General features: G+C 46.5%; 1 protein-coding gene across 1 annotated transcript; it reads left to right on the top strand.

Annotated features, from left to right (window-relative positions):
* Positions 1 to 413: 413 nt before the first annotated feature.
* On the top strand, positions 414 to 27,586 carry LOC128336761 (cytochrome P450 3A29-like). Its single transcript, XM_053276865.1, has 13 exons — positions 414 to 683; positions 4,513 to 4,606; positions 7,170 to 7,222; positions 7,986 to 8,085; positions 9,020 to 9,133; positions 10,910 to 10,998; positions 12,900 to 13,048; positions 15,223 to 15,350; positions 18,198 to 18,285; positions 19,827 to 19,987; positions 21,738 to 21,964; positions 23,182 to 23,344; positions 25,835 to 27,586. Exons 1-13 carry the CDS (start codon positions 613 to 615, stop codon positions 25,922 to 25,924), a joined length of 1,527 nt encoding a protein of 508 aa, XP_053132840.1. The 5' UTR covers positions 414 to 612; the 3' UTR covers positions 25,925 to 27,586.

Genomic DNA, 27,586 nt, shown 5'->3' with positions numbered 1-27,586 from the left:
AGCAGCAGCACCCAGTTCTTTAATGAGGTGGGAGGGAAAGCTCTTCTACCCAGCGGGAGCTTCACAGACAATCACTCCCCCACTCCCCGTATTTCCAAAGCACACAGTCACAAACCAGGGAACACACACAGCTCCCAACTTGAGCTGGACATTTGTCCTACGGAATTTAAGATCGTGTGAACTAGCCTACTCTGCATGGTATGCTACACTATTTGGTAGCATTATTGTCTACAATAATGGGTTTGCATAACATCAGAACTGTTGGGTCTTTATTTGCACATGGATTGCACTTTTGGGACCTTTTGAACTCAAGAGATTAGATTTGGGTGCCACAATCCTTTCCAAATTGGCTTATTTCCATCTCACTGAACTACTGCCCCACCCCTTTCACAGGCAATATATGGCTCATCCAGGTCTCACTGAACCATTAAGCTCTCTGAGCTTAAGCAGATAAGAGGAACAACAACAGCAGCAATTTACTGCAAAACTTTCTCTCCTTTCCCCCTCGACAGCCTCGTGTAAACCTATTCCCACCTGGGAAAGGGCTCCCTACCTTTCCAAAGGGAGAAAGGAGAGACGCAGACTGCGGGAAGCCAGAGATACAGAACTAAGATGGAACTCCTGCCATATTTCTCCGTTGGAACCTGGGCTCTTCTGATTCTGTTCTTTGGTCTCCTGATGCTGTAAGTAAAAGCTGACATATTGTCCCCCTTCTTTGGCACTCTTCCATCAACAACTGGGAAGTTTGGGCCCCTTTATCCTCCTCACCTCTAAGACCCAAATCAGATGTTACAGGGGATGCGTGGCTAGCACCAACCCAAGTCTCCTCCCTGGTGTCACCTAGCAAAAGAGGAGGCATGAATGGGATGCAGGGGTGTAGCTATAACTGAGCGGAGGGATTCAAAGAACCTGGGCCCCCAAACTCCCGAGGGCCCCCAGCTCCCCCCCCCCGTTTTCTTCATTATCTCTCTCACTCCAAGGGGCCGCCGGAGCAGAGGCTTAAGTATCGTAGGGCAAGGGGAGACAGTTGTCTGGGGGCCCGCTGCCTTGGGAGGCCCCCCAGAGGCAAGTCACATGACTGACTCCCCGAGCCTCGCACCCACCCGGGCTTCCTTCAGTTGTTTTCATCCTTTGAAACTGATGTGAGTGTTAAGACCTGGATCTACCAGAACAGCATGTCTTTCTCTAGATTTCTTTACTTCACTTTACTTCAATGAGGAGGGGCATTTTAAAATCTTGTCTCTGGGTCCACTATAACCCTGCGCCGGAGAGAGGGGTGAAAATGGGCCCTCTCTCCCCTAGCCACACCCCCGAAGGGATTTCATCGTGCTCAGCATTTCTCCCACAGGCTGCCGCTTTTGTCGAATTGTGGGCAGGAGCAGCCCTTCCATGAGGCAAGAAGAGCCTGCGACCTTGGGTGGCAGATTACTGGGGTGCCAGCAGGGTGGCACAATGTCCCCACCGTCACCATCAGAGTATCTCTTTGGGACTGATCTCACCCTTACAAACGTTGCAAGGAGTACCTCCCACGCTCCTTGAAAAGCTTGCAGGGAGCACAAGGAGAGGAGGAGGCAGTCGGCAACCTTCCCTCCCTTCTCCCTGCCCCGCATGCACTTTCACAGCTTAGTTTTGAAAGGGGGCTGGCCCCTAACCCTAACACTATCCGCCTCCAGGGGGCATGGGGCAAGGCAGCATTTTGCACCTTGGCACAGGTGGTACAATGCCTTGGGCTGCCCATGTTTGTGAGGGGATACCCAGGGTTGTGCAGGGCTGGTCTTAGGGGTGGGTGAGCTTTCCAATGTAGCGGAGAATTGAGGAGGAGAGCTGGTCTTGTGCTAGCAAGCATGACTTGCCCCCTTAGCTGAGCAGGGTCTGCCCTGGTTGCATATGAAAGGGAGAAAAGAAGTGTGAGCACTGTAAGAGATTCCCCTCAGGGGATGGAGCTGCCCTGGGAAGAACATATAAGTTCCAAGTTCCCTCTCTGGCAACTCCAAGATAGGAATGAGAGAGATTCCTGCCTGCAACCTTGGAGAAGCTGCTGCCAGTCGGTGAAGAATGCCAGTCGGTGAAGAATGCTGAGCTACATAGACCAGTGGTCTGACTCAGTATATGGCAGCTTCCTACGTTCCTATCCTATGTTCCTAACCTTTGCTCAACTTAACCTTAGAACAAAAACAACAAGGATGTCTGCAGTAGGCAAAACCCTGTAACCTCGTTGGCAACATTCAGAGAGGTTTTCTCAAACTAAAATTTTAAAAAAGCAGTTTTGGCACACCAGCAACTTAGCATTGAATGGGGGCGGGGGGATCCTGAACCGCAATCAAAGAAGTCCGTGATGATGGAAAGCCAGTCCAGGACATAACTTCTAGTGCTGCTTTGATTCCTCAGCAATAAATATGTGCAAGCAGCATTTTTATTTTTTCTCTTCTTCCTCTCTCTCTCTCTCTCCCCCCCCCCACCCCATCTCTTCGCCTAGAGCTGGCAGAGAGCCTAGAAGGAGCTTCTCTCCTTTTTTTCCTTGGGTTTTTTAAAAAAATTATTTTGCTAAAGCCTTTAAGGCCCAGTTTCCACTGGGGCACCTATTCCTTTATGAAATGATTGCTTTTACCTCAGGGTTATCTCTCTCTGAAGATTTCTGCAGAAGCAGCAGTCAAGCCTGCTTTATCAACGGCGGTGCTTATTAAATAGTCTTACAAAGTAGTTATTGTGGGGGGAGGGGAAAAGAGGACTGAGCATAGTGTTGCACTCCCCCCCCACTTCTCTCCCCCGCCCCCGACGGTAAATGCTTAATTCCTGAGTTAACATTAACAACTCTACCGCCTCTGGGAAAGGTTTTGAAGCTCTCTCATCCCAACATTGTGTTCTATTTATTAAGGGATGGAGTGCCAGCATTTTTAACAGCTAAGCTAATTTCATTTAAACAGAACATCACTTTCTGTTTTTTATCAGCAGCCAGCCAGAAGTCTGGCTTTGTCTTCCACCTACAATGACCTGCTTAAAAAGTCAAAATGGAGGACAAGTGCCGTGCTATCCATTCCTGTCCTGTCCACCACCCTTAATCACAGCCAGAAGACTCCAGACATTAGGGCAATTCACATGATCAAGGAAAGGGCAGGAGAAGCCTCCTCCCCTAGGTCAGGAGCTGCACACGCTCCCGTTTTCTGATCGTGCATGAGTTAAAAACAAAGTAGGAGGCATGGAGCTTGCTCTTGTGGTAGCAAGCATGACTGGTCCCCTTAGCTAAGCCCTGGTTGCATATGAATGGGAGACTAGAAGTGTGAACACTGGAAGAGATTCCCTTTAGGGGATGGAGCCACTCTGGGAAGAGCATCTAGGTTCCAAGTTCCCTCCCTGGCTTCTCCAAGATAGGGCTGAGAGAGATTCCTGCCTGCAACCTTGGAGAAGCCGCTGTCAGTCTGGGTAGACAATACTGAGCGAGATGGACCAAGGGTCTGACTCAGTATATGGCAGCTTCCTATGTTCCTATGTGATCTGTCAAGCCCTAGCACCAGCTGGGTAGGACAAGCACACCCGACCCAGATTCCTTCCTCAGCTCCAGAATGATTGTGGGGGGGATGTTCTACCCAACTGAGGCTTAGCACACGATCAAACCCACCCCCCGCCTACCTTGTGGTTTAACTCACACCTGATCAAAAAATGGGGCACACACAGCTCCCATATTTGAGTATGAAGCTTCTCCTAGCCAAGATTGGATAATGAGAATGAGCTTATTTGTACATGAGTTCAGGTATCTGCTCGCATAGACATGTTTTTCTGTGAATGACTGGATATGCATTCACTTTAAGAGCTGTTTTTCACTATTTAATCAATCAATCAATCAATCAATTAATTAATAAATTTCTATACTGCTCAAAACGCAAGTTTTCTGGGCGGTTTACAAACAATAAAAACAGTTTACAAACAATAAAAACAATAAAAAGATTAAAACATTTCAACCATTAAAATTAAAAAGTTGAAACTATTAAAACACAATTAAAACAGTATCTAATTAAAAGCCTGGGTGAACAAATGCGTCTTCAATGCAATGTCTATTTTGCATCAAAGCATCAATGCAATGTCTGTTTTGTGGGAATTCAGGGCTTCCCAGACCACCCACACTCCCATTTAGTGATCCAGAGAACCTGGAAAAATTTGGCCATCTCACTGCCTAGAGATTTACATATCAGGTGGTATAAAAAATATGATAAATAAAATAAGATAAACAAATCTCAGATGGGTAAACCCCCCCCCCATCAACATGACTCTGAGATGGTCAAGCCAAGTTCAAATCTAAGATTGCGAGTTAGTTGTTACTTGGCGCAACTGTCACAAAGTGATGCATTTGCATGTGTGAACTAGCTCAACAGGACTCACTTCAGAGTAAACCTGGGCTACAGGTTGCACTGTGCCTCCTTATGCACCCATTACTTCAACCTGTTACTTCAACTGCCAACGATCCTTCAGATCTTCACAAGATCTCATGCAAATAATTTGTTTTCCAATGGTTTACAGATATGGGATCTGGCCTTATGGCGTCTTCAAGAAACTGGGCATTCCAGGACCAACACCTGTCCCTTTCTTTGGCACTGCTCACAACTATCGCAAGGTAAGCTTGGAAAGTCATGTGTTTTTATTAGCCATGGGGCATTTAGGAATATGGTCCCCTAAGCTTCTAGAATTGCCAGCTCTCCAGAACCAGGGGTTGAATTAGAGCTAATTCTATGCTAGGGACCATTACAAAAGGGACTGAAAATAAGACTGCCAATGTAGTAATGCCCTTATAGAAATCTAAGGTGTGGCCACACTTGGGATACTGTGTTCAGTTCTGGTCACCATACCTTGAAAAGGATATTGTTGAGCGATAAAAAACAAAGAGGCCAAGATGATCAGGGGATCCCCTATGAGGAAAGATGCTCGGGCATTTTTAGTTTGGAAAGAAGGCAGGTAAGGGGGGACACATTAGCGGTGTATAAAATTATACATGGCATGGATCAAGAGAAGTTTTTCTCTTGGATTCAAAATATTAGCTTAGGAACATAGGAAGCTGCCATATACTGAGTCAGACCATTGGTCTATCTCAGTATTGTCTTCACAGACTGGCAGCGGCTTCTCCAAGGTTGCAGGCATGAATCTTTCTCAGCCCTATCTTGGAGATGCTGCCAGGGAGGGAACTTGGAACTTTCTGCTCTTCGCAGAGCGGCTCCATCCCTTAAGGGGAATCTCTTACAGTGCTCTCACATCAAGTTTCTCTTTCATATGCAACCAGGGCAGATCCTGCTTAGCTAAGGGGACAAGTCATGCTTAGTACCACAAGACCAGCTCTTCACAGGGCTGCTCTGCGTTGGCCCTCCTGCAGATGTTGGCCTACAGTTCCCATAATCCCTGGCTATTGGCCACTGTGGCTGCAGATTATGGGAGTTTTAGTTCAAAAACAGCTTGGGGGGGGGGAGGCCTAGGTTGAGCAAGCCTGCTCTAGCACCTGGGGTCATTCATCGAAGTGAAATGCTGGGAGATTTGAGACAGACAAAAGGAAGTACGACACAACATGTAGTTAAACTCTGTAGCTCACTGCCACTGGATGTGGTGATGGCCCCCAATGAATCTAGACAGTTTTAAAGGGGATTGGACAAATTTATGGAGGATAGGGCTATCAGTGGCTGCTGGCCTTGGTAGCTGTATACTTCCATCAGGATCAGAGGGGGCATGCCCCTGAACACCAGGTGCTAGTGAACACTAGCGGGAGGCAGCGGCACCATCATCTTTCTTGAAGGAAGTAGCATTGCAAATCAATCTTTCTAACACAAGGAACTGGTGGGATGTCCCCATGTCATAAAGCCCTCAATGTAAAGATGAACTCTAAGGAATCTCTGGAGAAGGCATAGAGGCAGGTCTCACGATCAGTGAAACCCACCTTGAGAGGGTAAGCAGACGAGCTGGGAGGCAGCCCTGGGTGGCTGGATCAGCCACCCACACAACTGCCAGCTCCGTTACGGAGCCGGTGGTGGCTGGGGGGGATCAGGGGCCATGCGGCCCCCCAGAAGCTCCAGCATGCCCTGCACAAGCACACAAGGCATGCTGGAAAGACCTCCGAGCCAGGAGGCTGCTTTTAGGCCTCCCGGTCGGGGGTCTACTTGTGAGTTGCTGTGGGGCGGATCTGCGGTGCGGCAACACACGATTGAAAAGCCTGGGTTAGCGGAGCGCTCGCTCCACTAACCTCGGCTAAGGGGAAGGGCATTCCCGTGGGTCATTATTATTATTATTATTATTATTACATTTATATCCCGCTCTTCCTCCAAGGAGCCCAGAGCGGTGTACTACATACTTGAGTTTCTCTTTCACAACAACCCTGTGAAGTAGGTTAGGCTGAGAGAGAAGTGACTGGCCCAGAGTCACCCAGCTAGTTTTATGGCTGAATGGGGATTTGAACTCGGGTCTCCCCGGTCCTAGTCCAGCACTCTAACCACTACACCACGCTGGCTCTGTGTCATCTGCTTTGGTGAGACCGGGCTCGGCTGCGAGCCTGGTGGTTCTCACGGACATACAAAATCAGGCTAGGCTCCCTTAGCCCGAATTTGTATGACTGTGAGAATAGCCTCATAGAATGCAGAATGCCCCCGAAGCACCTCAGCCCTAAAGCCCTCTCAAAAGTCCAACTATGTAGTCTAACCCTGCAGAAAAAGTACAAAAGATTGATCTCACAAGAAATAAAAACCAGCTCAGTGGCATGCAGGTAGCTACATGTCACAGGGTGGCATGACCCCATCACCCCTCAAGCTACCAAATTACTTACCTGGGGGAGGAATGGATAATTGAATAAGTGGTTAAGTGCACAGTGGCCCTATATTATATTATCATCAGTCATCATCATTTTATTCCAGCTTGCAAATGTCCATATTAGCCGACACACATTACTTCTAGCATCCCTCCCCATATGTACTTGTTTTTATCAGGCTTAGAACAGCAACAGACTCAAAGCAGGGGCAGGGGAGAAGCAACCAATGTACAAAAACATCCCTGAGGTCCTCTAGATATAATTTTTCCTTGCTGGCTATTTTCAAAAATCTATTATTTGATTAATTTTGTGTCAACCGATGCTTATAAAAGAACACAGTCATTCCAGACACAATGATATATTTTCAACTCATTATGAAAAAAAAAATCTGTTGCAGGGAATAACAAAGTTTGATCAAGAATGTTTTGAAAAATATGGAAACATCTGGGGGTATGTATCTCTTTTTCCCTTCCTTAGATTTTAATCTTTCATTGGTTTGATTTCTAGATTAATCAACTAAACCTGTAATTGATTAAAAGAGAGGGGCACATTTTAATTAGTGTGGCTGAAAATTAAGCCTACACTTGTTTATCAATTAAGTTTGCTTTGCTTCTGGTTTATTACTGTATTAGGAAATGAGGAATTTCCAACCAGTTTGGTGGGATTGTTTCTGACAAAACGTTACTGAAAGAGAATTTCATTTTGTATCTAGACAGTTACTAGTGCTGATGTTTCCCATCATTCTTGAATTATGCTCCTGGTTTATTTAAAAGGCTACGTAAGGAGGAAACAGAAAGTTAGAGTCTTTAACTTGCTGACTGTAGATCAAATTTATTGGCCTGGAGAAAGAACCATGTACTGTCAACAGAAGTCTGGTTAAGTCATATATGAATATGACATATTATCCAGGTTAAAACATGTGCTATATGAATGTGTGGGAAGACAAATTACAATCTACTGATGGTTTTGTCCAAAACTAGACTCCATTCTTGCAGAGTAGGGAATCAAGTTATATCAAGCAAAAATGCTCAACAGGAGATATTGTTATTAATTTAATATGATTTCAGCTATTACTTGCATGACATTGTTATATTTCATTTACTGTTTATCTGATTATTCTTTGTTTTTTAAAAATCAATTTAACCCCCCCCCCCTTTTTATTTTGCCCTCAAGGGTGTAATGCACACTTTAATAATCTGAATGTTTGCCCTAGGATTTATGATGGTCGGACTCCGGTGTTGGGTGTTACTGACGTTAACATAATTAAAGCTGTATTGGTGAAAGAGTGCTACTCTATTTTCACCAATCGCCGGGTAAGTTTCCATTTTTAGCAATGTTCTTAAAGGATGACAAAATCATTAGGTAGCAAAACAAAGCCTTGTGACGGGAAACAAAGCCATTAGGCCATTATCAAATGAAGGCCGTTAAAGTAAAGTGTGCCATCGGGTCGGTGTCGACTCCTGGTGACCACAGAGCCCTGTGGTTGCCTTTGGTAGAATCCAGGAGGGGTTGACCATGGCCTCCTCCCACGCAGTAGGAGATGATGCCTTTCAGCATCTTCCTAGATCGCTGCTGCCCGATAGAGGTGTTTCCCATAGTCTGGCAGTTTAGTTAAACATTAAATTATTTGTAATATTTGTAAATAGGGTTTTTGTTTGTTTGTTTATTGTAATTTTCAAATAATGCTGGACTTTCCAACACTCACTATAAACAGTAAGATCAAGGGGCTTTAGTGACTGCTGTTGATTATTACGTTTGGTTCATTTAGGCTAAGCCCTGCCTACACGGACTGGCAGTGCTTCTCCAGAGTTTCAGATCAGGGTCTTTTCAGGGACTGAGGCTGGACCCGCCCCCTGTCCCACATATAAACATATAGGCTGAGCCTGTATTGTATTCCTGTCCTTTCTAGAGAAACTCATTACCACAATGTGATGACATTACCATGATGTGATGTAGTTGCATATGAATGGGAGACTAGATGTGTGAGCACTACAAGATCTTTCCCTCAGGGGATAGAGCCGCTCTGGGAAGAGAATCTAGGTTCCAAGTTCCCTTCCTGGCAGCATCCTCAAGATAGGGCTGAGAGGGATTCCTGCCTGCAACCTTGGAGAAGCCACTGCCAGTCTGGGTAGACAATACTGAGCTCGATGGACCAATTGTCTGACTCTGTATATGTCAGCTTCCTATGTTCCTAGGTTGATGTCTATACCATCATAAAAATGTCTGATATTTAAATCTCCCACTTAGGTCTTTGGTCCAACTGGTAGACTGTCAGTTGCTATTTCCATAGCTGAAGATGAACAGTGGAAGAGGATTCGGACTGTGCTCTCACCAACCTTCACCAGTGGAAAGCTAAAGGAGGTAAAAACTAAGTGATTACTTGTAATGCAATGAAGCCCATTAGGCACTTTATCATACTTCCTATGACATCGAGTCCCAAACCAAAGTTCAGGACTGGTTAACCCCAGGTGTCCCCAACCTTGGGTTTCCAGATGTTGAGGGACTACAACTCCCATCATCCCCATTGGCCATGCTAGGGATGATGAGATTGTAGTCCATCAGCATCTGGGAACTCAAGGTTTGGAATCCCTGGATTAACCATTAAGGACACTATTGAATTAACTCTCCCCTGAGATGCTGCAAATTATTTAGATACTTCCCGGTAAACACTATATAGAAGTGGCACTCAGCTCTGGATTTCCGTAACGTAAGATGGTAGTCATGGGCACAGATGCAGCTTTTCTGTGATGTCCCCAAGGCTTTGAAATGGAGCCTTGGGGACATTCCATGGAGACGCAAGACCTAAGCGCTTTTCTTCTTGTCTTCCAATAGCAGCACAAAGCATATCTCTTTTAAGAGTGTAGGGGTATATAATATGTTGCTGTTTTTATTCTTTCAGCTCAATGGCTATGTTAGTTCTTTTAAAAATGGGTTATTATTATTTTATACAGCACTATCTGTCTATATGGTTCCTTATGGTGTTATGGAGGCAAAACCAGACAAGTTCCTTCCCCAAGTCTAAGACAGGCAATGGGGGAACGAATTAACCCTAACCCTGACCCATCCAAATTTGGACAGCGTGGAGAGCTCCCTCTCTGCAATCAGCAAGACTGCAGAGAGGAGGAGGAACTGGCTGACTGGGCTCCCTTTTTGACGGAAGGTCAGCCCCGGCAGCCAATAGCAGCCAGAGGGAGGGAGTTGCGGAACAGCCAGACTGCAGTGCCGCGTTTGGACGTAATGCTGGTACTGCTAAACTGGAGGTCCAGGCGGTGAAGCTCATACAAACCGAAGGTACAAATTGGTGTTTGGGGAAGGAAACTGCACATCCATTTTTAACTGGCTTTGCAGTTGCCCGCATTGAGAAGTATACAAATTGAAACCACACCCCATGTTTCATGTTACGTGTGAATGAGGCCAGAGCAGTGGCCCCCTGCCCCCCCCCCGTGTCTGATGTCAGATGCAGGGGGCTGACTAGCCACACTACCACATCTGATGCCAGACGCAGGGGCATGGTCTCCCTCCCAAATGGGGTGGCCCCGCGTGGCCCCGTTTGGGAGGGAGATTGGCCCCACTGTGTTGGCAGCAAGGCCAGGAGCAGCTCTCCCTTTAAAAGGCAGGGAGAGACACTCCGGCTGCACTGCCAACACAGCGCGGGCCGATTCCGGTCCCAAAAGGGGCCAAGCGGCCTCATTTGGGAGCGAAATAACGCCCCCGCATCTGACGCCAGATGCGGGGTGTGTGTCTGGGGCCACGAGGGGCGGCATCAGCCTGGGTTCTTGGAACCCATTCACCCAATGGGAGCTCTGCCCCTGGGCCAGAGAGACAAAGGTAATAAGGGAAGAGTGCAAGCAAATGCAGGCTTAGAGGTGGTTAGAACTGGGAATCGTGATTAAGGGGATCAGTGGAAGGCCAAGCCGAAAAAGTGGGTTTTGAGGAAGGATTTGAAAGAAGGGAATGGGGTGGCACATGTACATGTTTGGGGAGGGAGTCCAAATCCTTTTTATATATATGGGCGTGGATCTGTATATTTCTGTGTTATAGTTTTGTAAGGCACCTCAGCTATGGGACAAGGCAGGAGTCAAATGAATTTCCTTGCTTTATTTTGCATTCTGTCTTTGTCATTGTCCCTCACCTCAGATGTTCCCCATCATTGAGCACCACGTGAAAGGCCTACTGAAAAATGTTCAGGGGAAAGCCGAAAGGGAAGAGCCAGTGGACATTAAAGAGTGAGTAACTGCCCAAAAGAAGCAGCAACTCAGGCAACCTGAGGAAGCTCAATGGGAGAGACCCTGCTTATCATTCAGAAGGTCCCAGGTTCAGTCTCTGCCAGTGTATCCAGGTAGGGCTGGGAGAGACTCCTGCCTGCAGCCTTGGAGAGCCGTTGCCAGTCAGAGTAGATAGTAGTGAACTAGAGGGACCGAAGGTCTGACTAAAGGTAAAGTGAGCCATCGAGTCGGTGTCGACTCCTGGTACCCACAGAGCCCTGTGGTTGTCTTTGGTAGAATCCAGGAGGGGTTGACCATGGCCGTCTCCCGTGCAGTAAGAGATGATGCCTTTCAGGATCTTCCTATATCACTACTGCCTGATATAGGTGTTTCCCATAATCTGGGAAACGTACCACTAGTCAAACCCTATAGGAAACATGGAGGTTGCTTTTGGGGAAAGCTTTTTATTTGAGGTGATATTGTTCACCTGGGTAAGAAGTGGAGAATTTAGGATGGCAGTGACTGAAGCTTTTGACATAGCTGAAAGAGCTTGTGCTGAACAGAATAGAAACAACTATAAGAAAGCTGAGCCAGCAGATTAAAGCCTTCCTTTCCTAAAAGGGATATGGAAGACCTGTCCTGTTATGGCTATCTGAAAAAGTCATCAACACAGCCAGACACGAGACTGACAGAAAATCTTAGCCACTATATCTGGGGTTTTCAACATATGGGCAACTGAAAGAGAGAGAGGGAGAGAAATTGCCATGGCATTGCACACATTGGCATTATAATGAACATAATGTTTGGAACACCTGACTTTGGCCAGTCAATCTCATATATGAGCATGTGGAAATCTCCAGTAATTGGAGTTTCCCTTCTAGGCCAAACAGCAGTGGCGGAAGGGAGAGCAATCCAGATCAGGACCGTGGTGAGGGCAGAGGATTAAAACCTCCTCTCCCTGTCAAGGTCACGTTCCTCATTTGGATCAGGACCCACATGGCTATTATTTACATTTTAGAAAAACAAACATGCAGGCCCCAATAGTTTGGTCCTTAATGAAACTCCAGGGCAAGAAGCCAGAACTGGTGGGCATAAGAACTTTAGCTGGGCTGGAGTCACAATAACAAGTCACACAATGGCATATGACAGCAGCAGACCTGTGTGTTGAAACCCAGATCTGCCCCAATCATGTAGAAAGCCAGGGAGTTGAATTTAATGAGCAAGTGGTTTGGCACAGGAGAGGGGAATTGTGCCCTCGCCACATTGGCCACTTATGTCCCTCCATCTCTATCACGATTCGGAAGCTTCAACTAGCCCAGAATGCAGCGGCCCGTCTCCTCATGGGTGGCCATAGATTTGATAGTGTCACACCTCTTTTATGGTCGCTGCACTGGTTGCTTGTTCGCTTCTAGGTCCAATTCAAGGTGGTGGTTCTCACCTACAAAACCCTTATGGGCTTCGCACCTGTATATCTCTGCGATCGCCTCTCTCAGCCAGTTGTATCCCATCCTGTGAGGTCTTCTCAGCTGGCCCTCCTTAGTGTCCCAGGCCCTGGTGAAGTGGTGAATATATATTAAAAAAATTGATTGGTATTTCTGGTATTTCTGTTGTTCACCACTTAGAGTCTTGGGAGGAGGCAGTATATAAGAAGTTTCAATAAACAAACAAATAAATCTCCTCTCCTCAATGCTTCTCTCTCTGCTTGGCTTACTCCCAGCAACAGAACCAGGCTGAGGGGAAAGTAGCAAAGTATTTGGAGGTCATACATGGGCGAGGTTGAGGCCTGAATACTCCCCTCTTCTTGTCTATTCAATCACAGTATGCTGCCTGTATACGCCCCCCCCACCCAAACTCTGACCTTAATGTCTTTAGAAAAACTAGACTTTCCCCCTTATTTCTCTTCCATTTCCCCCTGTATTCAGAGTATTTGGAGCCTTCAGCATGGATGTCATCACCAGTACCTCCTTTGGCATTAACACCGATTCTATGAACAACCCTCACGATCCCTTTGTCGAGGAGGCGAAGAAACTCGTGAAATTTGATTTGTTTTCTCCACTCTTCGTTCTGTTATGTAAGTTCATCCTGCTGCATCTGTACCAGAAATCTGTACTCACATTCCTCAACCACTGAGTTTTTGGTCTCTCCATATCACATGGAGACTTGGAATATTGTTCTTAAAAAAAAAAAATCCTATGACCTGTAACCAGTGAACTCACATTTCCAAAATTTTAAAAAAGGACTACCCTGGATATTCTGGTTTGTTCACTGATTATGGTTTACAAAAAACACAGTTTCCCATGTTGGGATGAAACGAGAAACTGTAGTTTGTTACAAACAGTGAATGTAAGCTATTTTCCCTAGTGCATGAGGAGAAAGGGGCACACATGTGAGCTCACAGGTCACCATGGCATGCTTCCATAACAATCCATGATTTTTTGTTATGTCCCCATGTGGTTGCTGAACAGTGCCAGTTCCCAAACACTGAAAGCACCATGCAGTCTCCTTCTGGCTTCTGAAAGAAAGCAATCATTATTCATCATAACTATAGATCCAAGCATTGTGCAATCCATTTTTGTCTTCATACCACTGATGGGGACCTGATTTGTCCTACAGGCTTAATCTTTGTTAAATATAATCATTTCCTCTACTCTCCCCAAGGAACCCTGGGAACTCTGGTTCGGGGTGGAGAGCCTATGGATATCTCTAAAAAATAATTCTCAGCTTTCTTGTCAAATTACAACTGTCAATATTCTTTGGGGGAAGTAATGAGAGTTAAGCCCTATTCGCACATTAGGCTGGTTCACACAATTCTAATTAGGGTAGCAGATGGGTCCTACCCTCGTTTAGGAGCTGTGCACACTCTCATTTGCATGGTGACACAAATTTACCAGATTCCCCTTTGCAAACTGGTTCAACCCAGTTCTAGGCATGAACTGAACCACCAGACAGTTCAGCAGAACCAGTATGAGCCAGCGTAGTATAGTGGTTAGAGTGCTGGACTAGGACCGGGGACACCCGAGTTCAAATCCCCATTCAGTCATACTTGCTGGCTGACTCTGGGCCAGTCACTTCTCTCTCAGCCTAACCTACTTCACAGGGTTGTTGTAAGGATAAATTTAATTTAGTACACAGCTCTGGGTTCCTTGGAAGAAGAGCGGAATATAGAGCCAGCGTGGTGTAGTGGTTAGAGTGCTGGACTAGGACTGGGGAGACCCGAGTTCAAATCCCCATTCAGCCATGATACCTGCTGGGCGACTCTGGGCCAGTCACTTCTCTCTCAGCCTAACCTACTTCACAGGGTTGTTGTGAGGAGAAACTTAAGTATGGAGTACATCGCTCTGGGCTCCTTGGAGGAAGAGCGGGATATAAAATGTTAATCATCATCATCATCATCATCATCATCAGACCAGGTGGTGCAGTTCATGTTTGGTTTGAACTCGAACTGAACCTCCTGGAGAGGCTCTGTGCACACCCCTACATGGGCGCCAAGCAGCAGCTGGGTTGTGTGGAAAGCAGCAGCTAGTTTGGAGGGCTTTTCCTTCTGCTTTTCCTCTTGGACCTGGGTATAGGTGCTGGGTAGAATGGAGCCTATCTGCTTCCTATCTGTACCTGTGTTTGAAAGAGTCTGTACACAGATTCACTTTTGAAGTTATCTCATGCAGAGATAACCATGTACATGTGCACAGACCTTTGAATGCATGGTCCAACATAATCCCTGAATAGGGCTCCTAACTGGTATAAAACTAATACAATATAAGTTAGTAGTTTAGATCTGCAGGCTACTATTGCTCTCATTTTAGACATGAGGAATCAAAGGTGAGAGATATCTGGGCTTTGGGGTGTATGAGGACACCCTGTGTTGGAGATCTGGGTTTGAAGAGAAGAGCCTCATGGTCTTAGGGTAGAGCCTCACTTGCTGAACCCCTTGGGGACCCTCTGTTGGAGAACACACTTCCCAGTCCTTGTTTCTAATACAGCCGTCCATAGTGTTGACCCAGTCCTGACAACACAGAGTTCAGGACTGAGCAAAGATAATCCAGGTCAAGTTCAAATATTCAAGCCCTCAGATCCCACCCTCTCTTTAATAAAAAGTATGTCATTCTCTAGCATTAGGAAGTCTCCAAACTTCGACTCAATTCATTAACACTCTGATCTGTAATTATGATTTCTTTGGCCCCTAACAGGACTGGACCTTGTTACTGTGCTATTGCTTCATTCTCATGATGGATTTCCCCCCTCTCCTAGATCTCTTTCCATTCCTTTCTCCTGTTCTGGACAAGATGCATATTACTCTTTTCCCCTACGGCGCAGTAGAGTTCTTTGCAAGGGCAGTAGCCAAAATAAAGAAGGAACGTAAACAGGGGAGTGGAAAGGTAAGGAACGCCAAGAACCATTTTTGTTCTGTGGACGTAACCCAAACGAAAAATTATAAGCCTATTCACATGACTGCCCCTGGGGTGGGGAAGGTGGCAAGGGGGAAGACAGAGATGAAACTACCTTCCCTGCAAACCATCAGTACTGTGTGGCTTGTGATCTCCGGAGGTCGAAAAAATGACTCCCGGCCTCTGGAAATCTCACAATGCACTGTGCAATGAGCGGGGTGCGTAGAGGGAATCCCCTGTGAGTCTAGAGCTCTAAGCCAGAGATTCTCAACGTTGGGTCCCCAGATGTAATTGGACTTCAACTCCCATAATCCCCAACCAAAGGTCACTGGGGCTGAGGATTATGGGAGTTGAAGTCCAATAACATCTGCGGACCCAACGTTGAGAATCCCTGCTCTAGGCGCCCAACTGTGTGTGCTTGGGCTGCAACCAGCCCAAGCATATACATGAACCCAGGTCCAGGTTCGTGCCCTTGCACCCTCTAACCCCCTGTCAAAGGCCAGGTTAAAAAAACCCCGGGCTTGGGGCTGAGGCAGCGCTGGGATCAGGCTCGATCCTGGTGGTGCACACAAACAGCCAAGCCCAAGTTGGGCTGTCCACGCTCGGGTTTGGCTACTCGTGTGCACAGCCTCAATATTTAACAAGAACCAGAGACTGTACAAATTGAGGGTGGCACAGCGTGGAGGGGGGCAGTTTTGGAAAATGCTGGTTGGCGATACCCTACAGACAGGGAATCCTGCCCCCCATCTTACAAACAAACACAAAGAAAAAGACATCTGAACTTAAAGTATGAAAGGGAGGCTAGAGGAGGGCTGCTCAGCTTCAGCCCCCCTGCAGATGTTGGCCTACAACTCCCATAAACCCTGGCTATTGGCCACTGTTGCTGGGGATTATGGGAGTTGTAGTCCAAAAACAGCTGGGGGGCCTAAGTTGAGCAGGCCCAGTCTAGAGGCACATCAGAGTTGACAGCTAAGGTGATGGTTAGCTATTATTAAAAATACCTATAGACCACTTCTCAGCAACAACAAAACCTTGAATTGGTTGATGTAGCAAAAAGATTGAGAAAATGTCACCCCTTTTGGGACAAGGAAGCAGTCAAAAACGAACCCAGTGTTGTAATTCAGTGGCAGAGTATCCGCTTTGCATGCTGAAGACCCCAGATTCAGTCCCTGGTAGACTCTCCGGGTAGGAGTGCCTGCAACCTTACACAGGTGCTGCCACTCAGTGTAGACTGTGCAGTCAGGAGAGGAGAGCTGGTCTGGTGGTTGCAAGCATGACTTGTCTCCTTAGCTAAGCAGGGTCTGCCCTGGTTGCATTTGGATGGGAGACTAGAAGTGTGAGCACTGTAAGATATTCTCCTTAGGGGATGGAGCTGCTCTGGGAAGAGCATCTAGGTCCCAAGTTCCCTCCCTGGCAGCATCTCCAAGAGAGACTCCTGCCTGCAACCTTGGAGAAGCCGCTGCCAGTCTGTGAAGACAATACTGAGCTAGATGGACCAAGGGTCTGACTCAGTATATGGCAACGTCCTATATTCCTACAATACTGAGTGTACAGGTCTGGCTTGGTATAAGCCAGCTCCCTATGTGTTGGAGCAAATTACTTATATGGCAGAGTATTTCAGGAGCTAAGTCACTCCCATGACAGCAGAAGTTAACAGGGTCTCAGGGGCAACAGCTTGTATATGATAAGCATGGAGATTCATGTAAGGCTGAACTAATCTACTTTATTCAGAAGTCCATGATGATAGAAAAGTTCTATATCTAACAGCTGGGTATATGTTGGGCAGAGGGAGACCTAAAGAAGCATGGCGCTTGGAGAGGGAGCTAGAAGCATTGTAAGAAGAAGGAAATCATACTTAGGAAGTTCTGGAGTATATTATATCCATATAAAGAGGTCATAAAGGAAAGGAAAGATTGTACCGTTGAGTCAGTGTTGACTCCTGGAGACCACAGAGCCATGTGGTTGTGTTTGGTAGAATACAGGAGGGGTTGACCATTGCCATCTCCCACGCTGTCTGAGATGATGCCTTTCAGCATCTTCCTATATCACTGCTGCCCGATAGAGGTGTTTCCCATAGTCTGGGAAACATACCAGCGGGGATTCGAACCAGCAACGTCTTGCTACATAGGCAAGTTGCTTCCCCGCTGCACCATTAGGTGGCTCAGAGGGGTCATAGAGGCAGAGATAAACCGGAAAGAGAAGGAGACCATAACTATCGATTTCTACTCCCAATGCCCCTACTGATCATTAGGGTTACTGGTGCAAAAGGTCGATGCCCTCTGGAGTTGTATCTCCAACACTTGTTCAACAGCCCCTGATAGGGAAACCATGCTATGATGAATACGAGGCTTTTCCTGGGCCAAATGAGAACCATGACTATAAAAGGCTCCCCAGGCCCACTCGACCCTGGAAAGATGTTAGGAACACAGGAAACATAGGAACATAGGAAACTGCCATATACTGAGTCAGACCATTGGTTTATCTAGTTCCGTATTGTCTTCACAGATTGGCAGCGGCTTCTCCAAGGTTGCAGGCAGGAATCTCTCTCAGCCCTATCTTGGAGATGCTGCCAGGAAGGGAACTTGAAACCTTCTGCTCTTCCCAGAGCGGCTTCATTCCCTAAGGGGAATATCTTGCAGTGCTCACACATCAAGTCTCCCATTCAGATACAACCAGGGCAGACCCTGCTTAGCTATGGGGACAAGTCATGCTTGCTACCACAAGACCAGCTCTCCTCTCCGAATTAATGGAGCTTCTAATGAAAATATTATTTTGAGTTCTCTCTCCCCTAAATGGTGGGAAGCCCTGGGCTCTCTAACTGGTTATTTTTGTTTCTAGGGCAGAGTGGATTTCTTGCAACTGATGATCGACTCCCAAAAATTGGACACCAAACATGAGAGCAATGGGGTGAATCACTCCTATAAAGGTAATACTTTGAGACTGCCATGACACACGCTGCCAGTAGTGAGCTGAACCCCAAATCAGTGGGAAAGCAGCCAGCTGGGTCAGATTCACACATGGCAGACACACTGGACTGAGACCCTGACACTAGACCTACGTCCAGCATCCAAGGACCGCCCAAGTGAGAGACCCCAAATGAGAGACCCTGCCCAAATCAGGACCATGTCGGGATGGCAAGGAGAAGCTTTACAGCAGGGTGCATGCACTACACTTTTACACAGTCGTGAAGTCGTGCAGGAATCAACTGCCAGAACATTTATTTTATTTTATTTTATTTAAAATATTTACATCCCACTCCTCCAAGCAGGGGCATAGCAAGCTTCCCTGGGGCCGGGGGACAAAGGGCAGGAAGGGGGCCCCTATCACACGTGCCCCAGTGCCCCAAGCCACACGCCCTGCATCTGATCAGACACAAGGGGACGGGACAATCTACCTAACCCCCACATCCATGTTTCCCCTTCTTCATTTTTTTTAAAAGATAAGAAACCTCACCCCTCCGTTGCTCCATCATGGGCATGCAACATCCATACTCCAACTGTGGTCTGCTCTGCTTGGCTGACCTCCCACCCCTGGTGGTGAAGATGAGAAATATTGGTAGGGCAGTGTGCGGCGGCAGCAGTGGTGGTACAGCAGCATCTCTGGGGCAGCCCCCCAGGAGGCAGGAGGCCTCTGCTTGTGGGCCTCATTTGCACCCCCTGACCCTCTGGGCCCGGGGACATTTGTTCCCCCTTGCCCAATGGACGCTATGCCCATGCCTCCAAGGCACTAGTGCTCAGGGCAGCTTGCAGAGTTAGTACAACAACCAACACGAGATAACAAACATAATAAAACAATATACCATGAAATAAAATGAGTAAAAATTGTTTCACCGCTGTAGCCATAATGCAACAACAACAAAAAAGGAATTCTGTTTCATTTATGCTAGCTAGACCATGATGTCTCTTCAGTCCCTTTGGGGATGCTTAGGAATTATTTTTGCACAGAGGGACATGAAAGTGTGTCAAGTCAGAACTGGTCATCTGTGTGGTTTTTCCCACCTGCAGGACAGGTCAGTGAGTGCAGGGCAGCATGCTGATTCCTGCCAACAATTTTGTTGCTGCACAGATGACTGGATGAAAACGAATACATTCCATTGGAATAATTCTGAAAGCATCCTAATGGAAGGCATTATCATCAAAAGATGCCCAAACAGGGTGTCAGTGTGCGTGCGTGTGCGTGTGTGTGTGTGTGTGTGTGTGTGTGTGTGTGTGAGAGAGAGAGAGAGAGAGAGAGAGAGAGAGATAGATTATAGCAACCTTGTCAGGAATCCATATTTTCTTTGATGTTTGCTGTGAACATTAACTACCAATGCCAGGAATTCAAGTTGAAATCCCACCTGCTGGCCTTGCCCATAAGACATGAAAGAAGACAAGCCCGTCCTTGTACTCTGCCTCTTCTGTACACTGCCATGTGCTTTGTTTGCATTTAGAACCGAGCCTTTACCTTTTCCTTCCTCTCTTCTTATAGCTTTGACTGAAGATGAGATTGTAGCACAAGCTATTATATTCATCTTTGCGGGATACGAGGCCATCAGCAATATCCTTTGTTACCTGGCTTATGAGCTTGCCATTCACCCTGACGTTCAGCAAAAGCTGCAGGACGAGATTGACTCCGTACTGGCCAATAAGGTGCAGTAGAGCTAAGCAGTGATAGAGCCCTAATCATGCATGGAAATCACACATCATAACAATTATGTGCCGTGTACACAGACACAGATCTGTTTGCAGGTACAGTTATTCACATGTTGTGTTGAGCACAGCAGTACACTTCCTCTCTGTACCCTGCATTTCAGGGAGCCTATATAATCCATGAGCCAGGCCCACAAATTTTGACCATCTCAGGGGGCAAATGCTCATAGTGATCTTTGGTAATATCTACATCCCTAGAGATGAACAATAGATGATAGCATCGTTGTACTTAGAAAAGTTAGAGTAACTAAAGTAGGCACAAGACGAGGTTTCTTTAAAAAAAACAACCACCCTTCATAATCTGTGTTTAAGTATAAGTACTGGGAATACATTAGTTAAATATGATTTTGAGGCAAGTCTCACAATCGGTGAGACTCGCCGAGATGGGGTTTGCGGGGAGAGAGGACCACCTCTCCCCACAGACGATCCCCAGACAGCCCAGGGTGGCCTAGCCCACTTTTGGGTGATCATGTACTGCCATGGGGGCCGTGCGGCTCCTGGCAGCTAGCCGCCATAAATACCCCTCCCCTTAGCCCAGGTTAGCAGAGAGTACTCCGCTAACCCGGGTTTCCCGATTCTGTGCTGCCATGGCGTGGCTCTGCGCCACGGCAACACATGAGGAGACCCCCCGCTGGGAACCTCCTGGGCTCAGGGGTCTCTCCGGGATGCCCCATGCACTCGCGAGGAGCATCCTGGAACTTCCGGGGGACATATCATGGCCCCCGATCCCCACAGCCCCCGCTGGCTCTGTGACGGAGCCGGCAGTCGTGTGGGCAGCCGATATGGCCACCCAGGGCTGCCGCTTGATCGTCTGTGGGGAGAGTGGACTAAGCCCTCTCCCCCCGCAAACCTCCTTTTGGCGCTTCACACTAATCCTGTGACTCACCTCTTTGTGTTTTTAAAACTCTTAACCCCTTTTGAACACCATGGCCAGTGTGACCACTGTGGGCCTGATGGTTGGGGCCATAAAAGCATGCTGATGTACTGAAAGCTGAAAGTATTGTAATCAGGGGCGGAGCCACCATTGAGCGGGCGGGTTCAAAGAACCTGAGCCACTGCCCCACAGGGGCCACGCCTGGCACCCTAGATGCATACCCCACGTCTGATGTCAACGCAGGGTGTGTGGTTTAGCTCCCAAATGGGGCCACGCGGTCCTGTTTGGGAACTATACCACGCCCTGTGTCTGACGTCAGGTGGGGGCGTGGCTAAATAATGCTCCCTGCATCTGATGTCAGATGCAGGGGGCGGGGCTGGGGGGCCAAGGCGGCGGCAGAACCCGGGCCGCCACTGGCCTCTGTCTGCCCCTGATTGTAATGCTGCCACCTGTTTTCCATGTCTAGGGGTGTAGACCGTGTCCATAATTACAATGAGCATTCATTCCCCCAGACACTACCAACCACTCCAGCCCAGCTGAGTCACATACTAATATCCACTTTTAAAATGAACAAAGGTGCAGTCACTCACACACAAAAACATGCATGGGTATACAAACATCTGAACGCAGGTAGAACATAATGTCTGAATAGGCCTTTTGCCTCTGTTAAACACCATCCTTTCCAATCCCTGACCCACCTTCTCGAAATTAAGCTATGGGGCTGGTGTACAATGAAGACATTTGATGGATACCATGTGCCTCTTCCTCACCACTGAGCTACTGCAACAAACCATTTCATAATGCTCTCTCCCACAGACTCCACTCACCTACAACAACGTCATGCAAATGGAATACCTTGACATGGCAATGAACGAACTCCTCCGGATGTATACAGTTGGTGGACGCATCGAAAGGGTCTGTAAGGCAGATGTGGTGATCAGTGGTATCACCATTCCGAAGGGCACTGTGGTGATGATTCCACCTTACGTCCTGCATTTCGACCCACAATATTGGCCAGAACCCAAAGAATTTAGACCTGAGAGGTACTGAATCAGGACTGTTTTCTTTCTATTACTTCTAGGAAACCAAAGTTGCTCAGGATGGCGGCACTAGGCCATCTGCCTGACCCAGAGACCCTAGGGGTTCTGGGTGTGGACAGTACTGGGTTAGCCCCATATTTTGGAAACTGGTCCTTTTGCAGCAACAGCCTCTTTCTGAGACCTGAGTGGCTAGTTTTAACCTACCCAAGTCCAAGAGAGGAGAAACCCTCGCCTTCCTAGCCCCTACAACAATGTAATGCTTCATATGAATGGGCTGGTCCCCCAGCATCTGAATGCTGTCACATATGCTCTACCCACTCCTGCAAGTTCCCAGGGAGACAGGCAGGCAGCAAACAGGCAAGTGATCAGATAGTCCAGTGGCCTACCCCAAAGACAAGTTGCCCAGACCGAAGGAGAGCCACAGCAGGCATATGAGATTTGTAGCAGGCAGAGCCCATGATTGGACACATGATTCTCAGAGCCAGGAGGATTCTGCGCTGAGCTGATGGTGTCTAGCCTTGAACTGCCTGCAGATTTGTTTGTTTGTTTGTTTGCTTAACATATTTTATACCGCCCAAAACTTACGTCTCTGGGTGGTTTTCAACAAAATAAAAACAGGAAGTAAAACATTAGCTAAAACAAAAACAATGAGTTTAGAACATTACAACAATTTAAAAATTTTTAAACAATATTTTAAAACAATATTAATTAAAAGCCTGGGTGAACAGTTGCATCTTTAAAGACTTTTTAAAAGCTGTCAGAGATGGGGAGGCTCTTATTTCACTAGGGAGTACATTCCAAAGCCTTGGGGCAGCAATGGAGAAGGCTCGTCCCTGAGTAGCCACCAGACGAGCCGGTGGCAACTGCAGACGAACCTCTCCAGCTGATCTCAGTGGGCGGTGGGGTTCATAACGAAGAAGATGTTCTCTTAAATACCCAGGGCCTACGCTGTTTAGGGCTTTATAGGTTATAACCAACACCTTGTATTCTGCCTGGAAACAGATCGGCAGCCAGTGTAGCTCCTTCCATACAGGAGTTATATGGTCTCTCCGAGATAATCTCTCCGAGATATGGTCTCTCCACCCAGTTCTCAACGTGAACTAGCCACACTGACAACAAAGTGACCCAATGTCTCACTTGCAGCTTCCTAGTCTAGTACCTTATTCTAAGGAATTTTCAAAGGATGCAAATAACACGTTCCCCCTTCTGCCTGGAAACAGATTCAGTAAAGAGAACAAGCATAAAATCAACCCCTACGTTTACATGCCCTTTGGAGCTGGCCCCAGGAACTGCCTGGGGATGCGGTTTGCTCTCCTGACCTTGAAGGTTGCTGTTGCCAGCCTGCTCCAGAACTTCAGCTTCAAGCCCTGCAAGGAAACACAGGTGAGAATCCTGGAATGGTCTGTGCTTACATAGAGAGAAAACAGCCCATTCAAAGGAAATCAAGCTTTTCTAGCCTAGCAGAGACCCAGTGTGCGTAGTGTAAGCGTCAAGCAGAGAAAGGCTTATGGGGTGTAAATGCTCAACCTTGTATGCAACATGCAGCAAGTGTTCAGAGAGATCCAAGCCGTGTCTAGGCACCCCAAACTGCCGTGAAAATAAAGGATGTGTGATGACATTTACTTCCATTCATCTTGGCTTGCCATATTCTGGCTTTCCAAATCTGGTTGCCTAATTTGCATATGATGTAAATTGGCTTGAAAATCATTTTTGCACTGTGTAGTGACTGCATGTTTTGCTCCATAACTCCGCTTCTACAAGGGCTAGAACATAGCTTTTTTTTTAAATGAAAGCTGAAATCCGGGAGGGCTAAGCAATCTGGGTGAGATGCTTGAAATCCGGGTGAAACCCGAAATTCTGGGGGGCATGGCAACTCTACGTTCATCCCCTCTTATCCTTGCTTCTCACTCCCAGGGATAGCCTTTCCGTGAAGCAAGCTGAGGTGGTCACCCCGGAAGCAGATATTGGGGCAGCTAAAAAGTGAAGGGGAGGGAGGAAGAAGGTGCATGTGTGGGGTGTGGTATTTGGCCCCCTGCCTCAGGCACACAGAGTTCCTGAGCAACTATTATTCCCTCCCTCCCTTCCTCCCTCCCCTTTGTTTGGCCTGACCTAATGACATGTACAGAACTGGCCTTCCACAAACACAGCTGATGCAGATGTTCATCTAAATATGCATCCCCATCTCCATTGGGTCATCCAGGCCCCCAGTGATCTGACTGGAGGTGTCTTTCCATGTTCACATATTGCATGGGGAGGCAAATCAGTGTTCCCTGCAACAGGGATTGCCAGATTTTGTTGACTACGACTCCCATAATCCCCAGCCAAAGGCCATTGCAGCTATGGATAATGGGAGCTGTAGTCAACAACATCTGGGAACCCCTGTTACAGGGAATACTGATGCACATCTATATTTGATATAAACCAAATCCCCACTATTGTATTGAAAGACAATTGGATAAAGACTATAACAGACACTACTAACATCAAAGAAATAATATCAAAATACACATTGTACAAACATTCTGAATTCCCAAATCAAGTACAAAAAGCTGGGAATACATTCAGCATGGGACAGCACAATAAACCAGCACACATTGAAAATCCACCCTTGTAGAGAATAAACTTAACATATCCCAATGGAAAAACCAATCAATCCGTTTCATAGAAACCCACCAAATGTAAGAGCGTAATTTCTAGCATTCCTCTTTTCTGATTTACCTATCTCTCTTAAAACCACTTTCTCAGAGGTACTAATCTGCGGATTTTGTGAATGAGGTACAAACGTAGATTTCAATCTAAAACAATCACATGATGAACTTGTCCAATTATCAAAATATTGCTGGAGTGTAATTAATCTACTAAGTTTGAAAAAGTCAGTTCTGATGTGAACTCTATTATACTATGGAGAAGGTACATAAGATAGTCTCTTGTTTACCCGCTGATATGTGCAGCTATTTGACCTCTATTTGAGTTGGATGAAGGGGGCCGCTTTCTTCCCCACTGTCTGAATCTAGACTGCAAGCTCCTTTGAGCAGGGAATCTGCTTTTCTCTATCTTTGTGATTCTCTAGAAAGCACTGTAATAATAACGTTGGGATACACAACCTTGAGTCTCCAGCAACTTTCCCAGACACCAGGGGGAAAGTGAGTTCGAAGTGAGTTCGAAGTTGCCCAAAAAAACCCATGAAAAAGTGGATTTTTTTTTACCCTGGATATAAATCGAGCTACACTCTTAATGCACAATGAAAAGCCCGAATTGTGTTTAAGGTGCTCCCTGATAGCTCGTAGGGGCTTTGGGGTAAATTTGGCTGATATGTGAATGCACACTTCCATTCCAGAGGAGATGTGAACAAATTCCGGGTGTGAAAAACTTCCAGCTGTTGTCAGACTACAACTCCCATAATCCACAGCAGCCAATCGCCAAGCACGAGGAGAACTGTATTCTGAAAACAGACGGAGGGCCAACGTTGTGCAGCTTTCTTTTGATCCCGGAAGAATAACTTTGATTTGTGCTCCAAATTACTTGGACCTACTTAATGCAGCATTCATTGTTAGGCCAAAGACAGGCGTTTTCCCACATTCCTCTTGAATTGGTGGGGTTAACGGAATCTTCCCTAAACAAAGGTCTAAATCGCTTCACTTTTTAAACATAGGGTAGTAGGGTTGCCAACTCTGATTGAAACTATTCCTGGAGATGATTTTGCAATGTTTCCCCAAATATATTATTTCCAATATTTTCATATATCAAGATGTTAAAATCTCCAGGACTAAAATCTCCTGGAGACTCCAGAGGCCCATCTTGAAAGGTTGGGCACCCCTCCTTTGTATTTTATTTTCCAGCCTCTAACAGTCCTTTTCCTTCTTCGTATTGCAGATCCCTATGGTGCTGGTGACAACAGGATTGACTAGACCCGAAAAACCCATCATCCTGAAATTAATCCCCAGAGCCAGCCCTCCACAGTAACAGAGGTTTTCGAGTGGAGTTCCTAACAGCTCTTTAGGGAACATTGTCTTAATAATAATGTCAGGAAACCGGCTGCTAGCAAATTGCCCGTTTTTGCTTGCTTGGGAGTAATAATATAATTGTTGGGCGTTAATACACAGAAAGCCCCTTGCTCTTGCCATGTGAATACATGAGCATCTTAGGTTTCTTTCTTTCTTTTTTTTGATAAAAAAGGTGGGTGCAATAATATACCTTTTCTACTGTGAATATATCTAGTGTGCACAGATAAGCAGCTGGCGTTTCTCCCCCTCTTCTGAGGAACAATTGATATTTCATAGTTATGAACTCATTGTGCGGGGTCGGAACTTGGGCGATGAGTCTGATCTGCCTGTTCTGGATGGGGCCACACTTCCCTGGAAGGAACAGGTATGCAGTCTGGGAGGGCTTCTGGATTCGAGCCTCTCCCCTGTGTCCCAGGTTGAGGCAGTGGCCAGAAGTGCCTTCTATCAGCTTTGGCTGATTCGCCAGCTGCATCCGTTTCTTGAGATAGACAACCTCAGAACATTGGGTACATATGCTGGTAACCTCCAGACTGGATTACTGCAATGTACTCTATGTGGGGCTGCCCTTGTATGTAGTCCGGAAACTACAGTTGGTCCAGAATGCGGCAGCCAGGTTGTTTTGACCTTTTCTGTTGTCATTTATTTTGCTTTGTTGTAAATTGCCCAGAGACGCAAGTCTTGAAAAAATAATAATGTGTTAAATAAAAATAAATTAAATAAATTAAATAAACCTAGCCAGTCAGCAGCATTGGTACCCAAGAAAGGGCAAGAATATGAGGCTTTTAATAATTGACAACACAGAGCTGCAATGCTTGGAGAAAAGCAGCTGGAAAAATGGGTGAAATTCATTAATAGCAATAGCAATAGCAATAGCACTTACATTTATATACCGCTCTATAGCCAGAGCTCTCTAAGCGGTTTACAATGATGTAGCATATTGCCCCCAACATTCTGGGTACTCATTTTACCGACCTCGGAAGGATGGAAGGCTGAGTCAACCTTGAGCCCCTGGTCAGGATTGAACTTGTAACCTTCTGGTTACAGGGCGGCAGTTTTACCACTGCGCCACCAGGGGCTCATTAAAGCAATCTTCCTGTTCAAATTCCTGGACATTTCATATCTGGGGTGACATTTTCCTACATCCTGGATAGGATGTCTGATTCCTAGACTGTCCAGGCTAATACTGGACATGTGGCAATCCGAAGGAGACCCAGGTTCAAATCCCTGCTCACTCATGAAACTCACTAGGTGATCTAGGGGCAGTCACAGTTTTCAAACTAACCTACCTCACAGGGTTGCTGTAAGGATGCAATGCAGAGGCAACTGCATGCTGTCCTGAACTTATTGGAGGAAGAGTGGGATAAGAGTGGAATGAATTGATTTCAGCAGAGCATCTCTTAGCGGTTGCTAGTGTCTGCTTTGTGTTTCTTTTTAGACTGTGAGCCCTTTGAGGGCAGGGAACTAGCTTCCTTTTCCTTTTCTGCGTAAACTGCTTTGAGAACTTTTTGTTGCTGTTGGTGGAAAGCTGTATATAAATAATAGTAGTAGCAAATACAGGTAGCTTAATATGTTCAAAGTAATGTAAATGTATTAAACATTAATAAAATGCCATTTTATACCA

Source organism: Hemicordylus capensis, chromosome 13, assembly GCF_027244095.1.
Source record: "Hemicordylus capensis ecotype Gifberg chromosome 13, rHemCap1.1.pri, whole genome shotgun sequence".
NCBI classification, from domain to species: Eukaryota; Metazoa; Chordata; class Lepidosauria; order Squamata; family Cordylidae; genus Hemicordylus; species Hemicordylus capensis.
The sequence above is the reverse complement of the archived record's forward strand: the minus strand, read 5'-3'. Positions and strand labels throughout refer to the sequence as shown.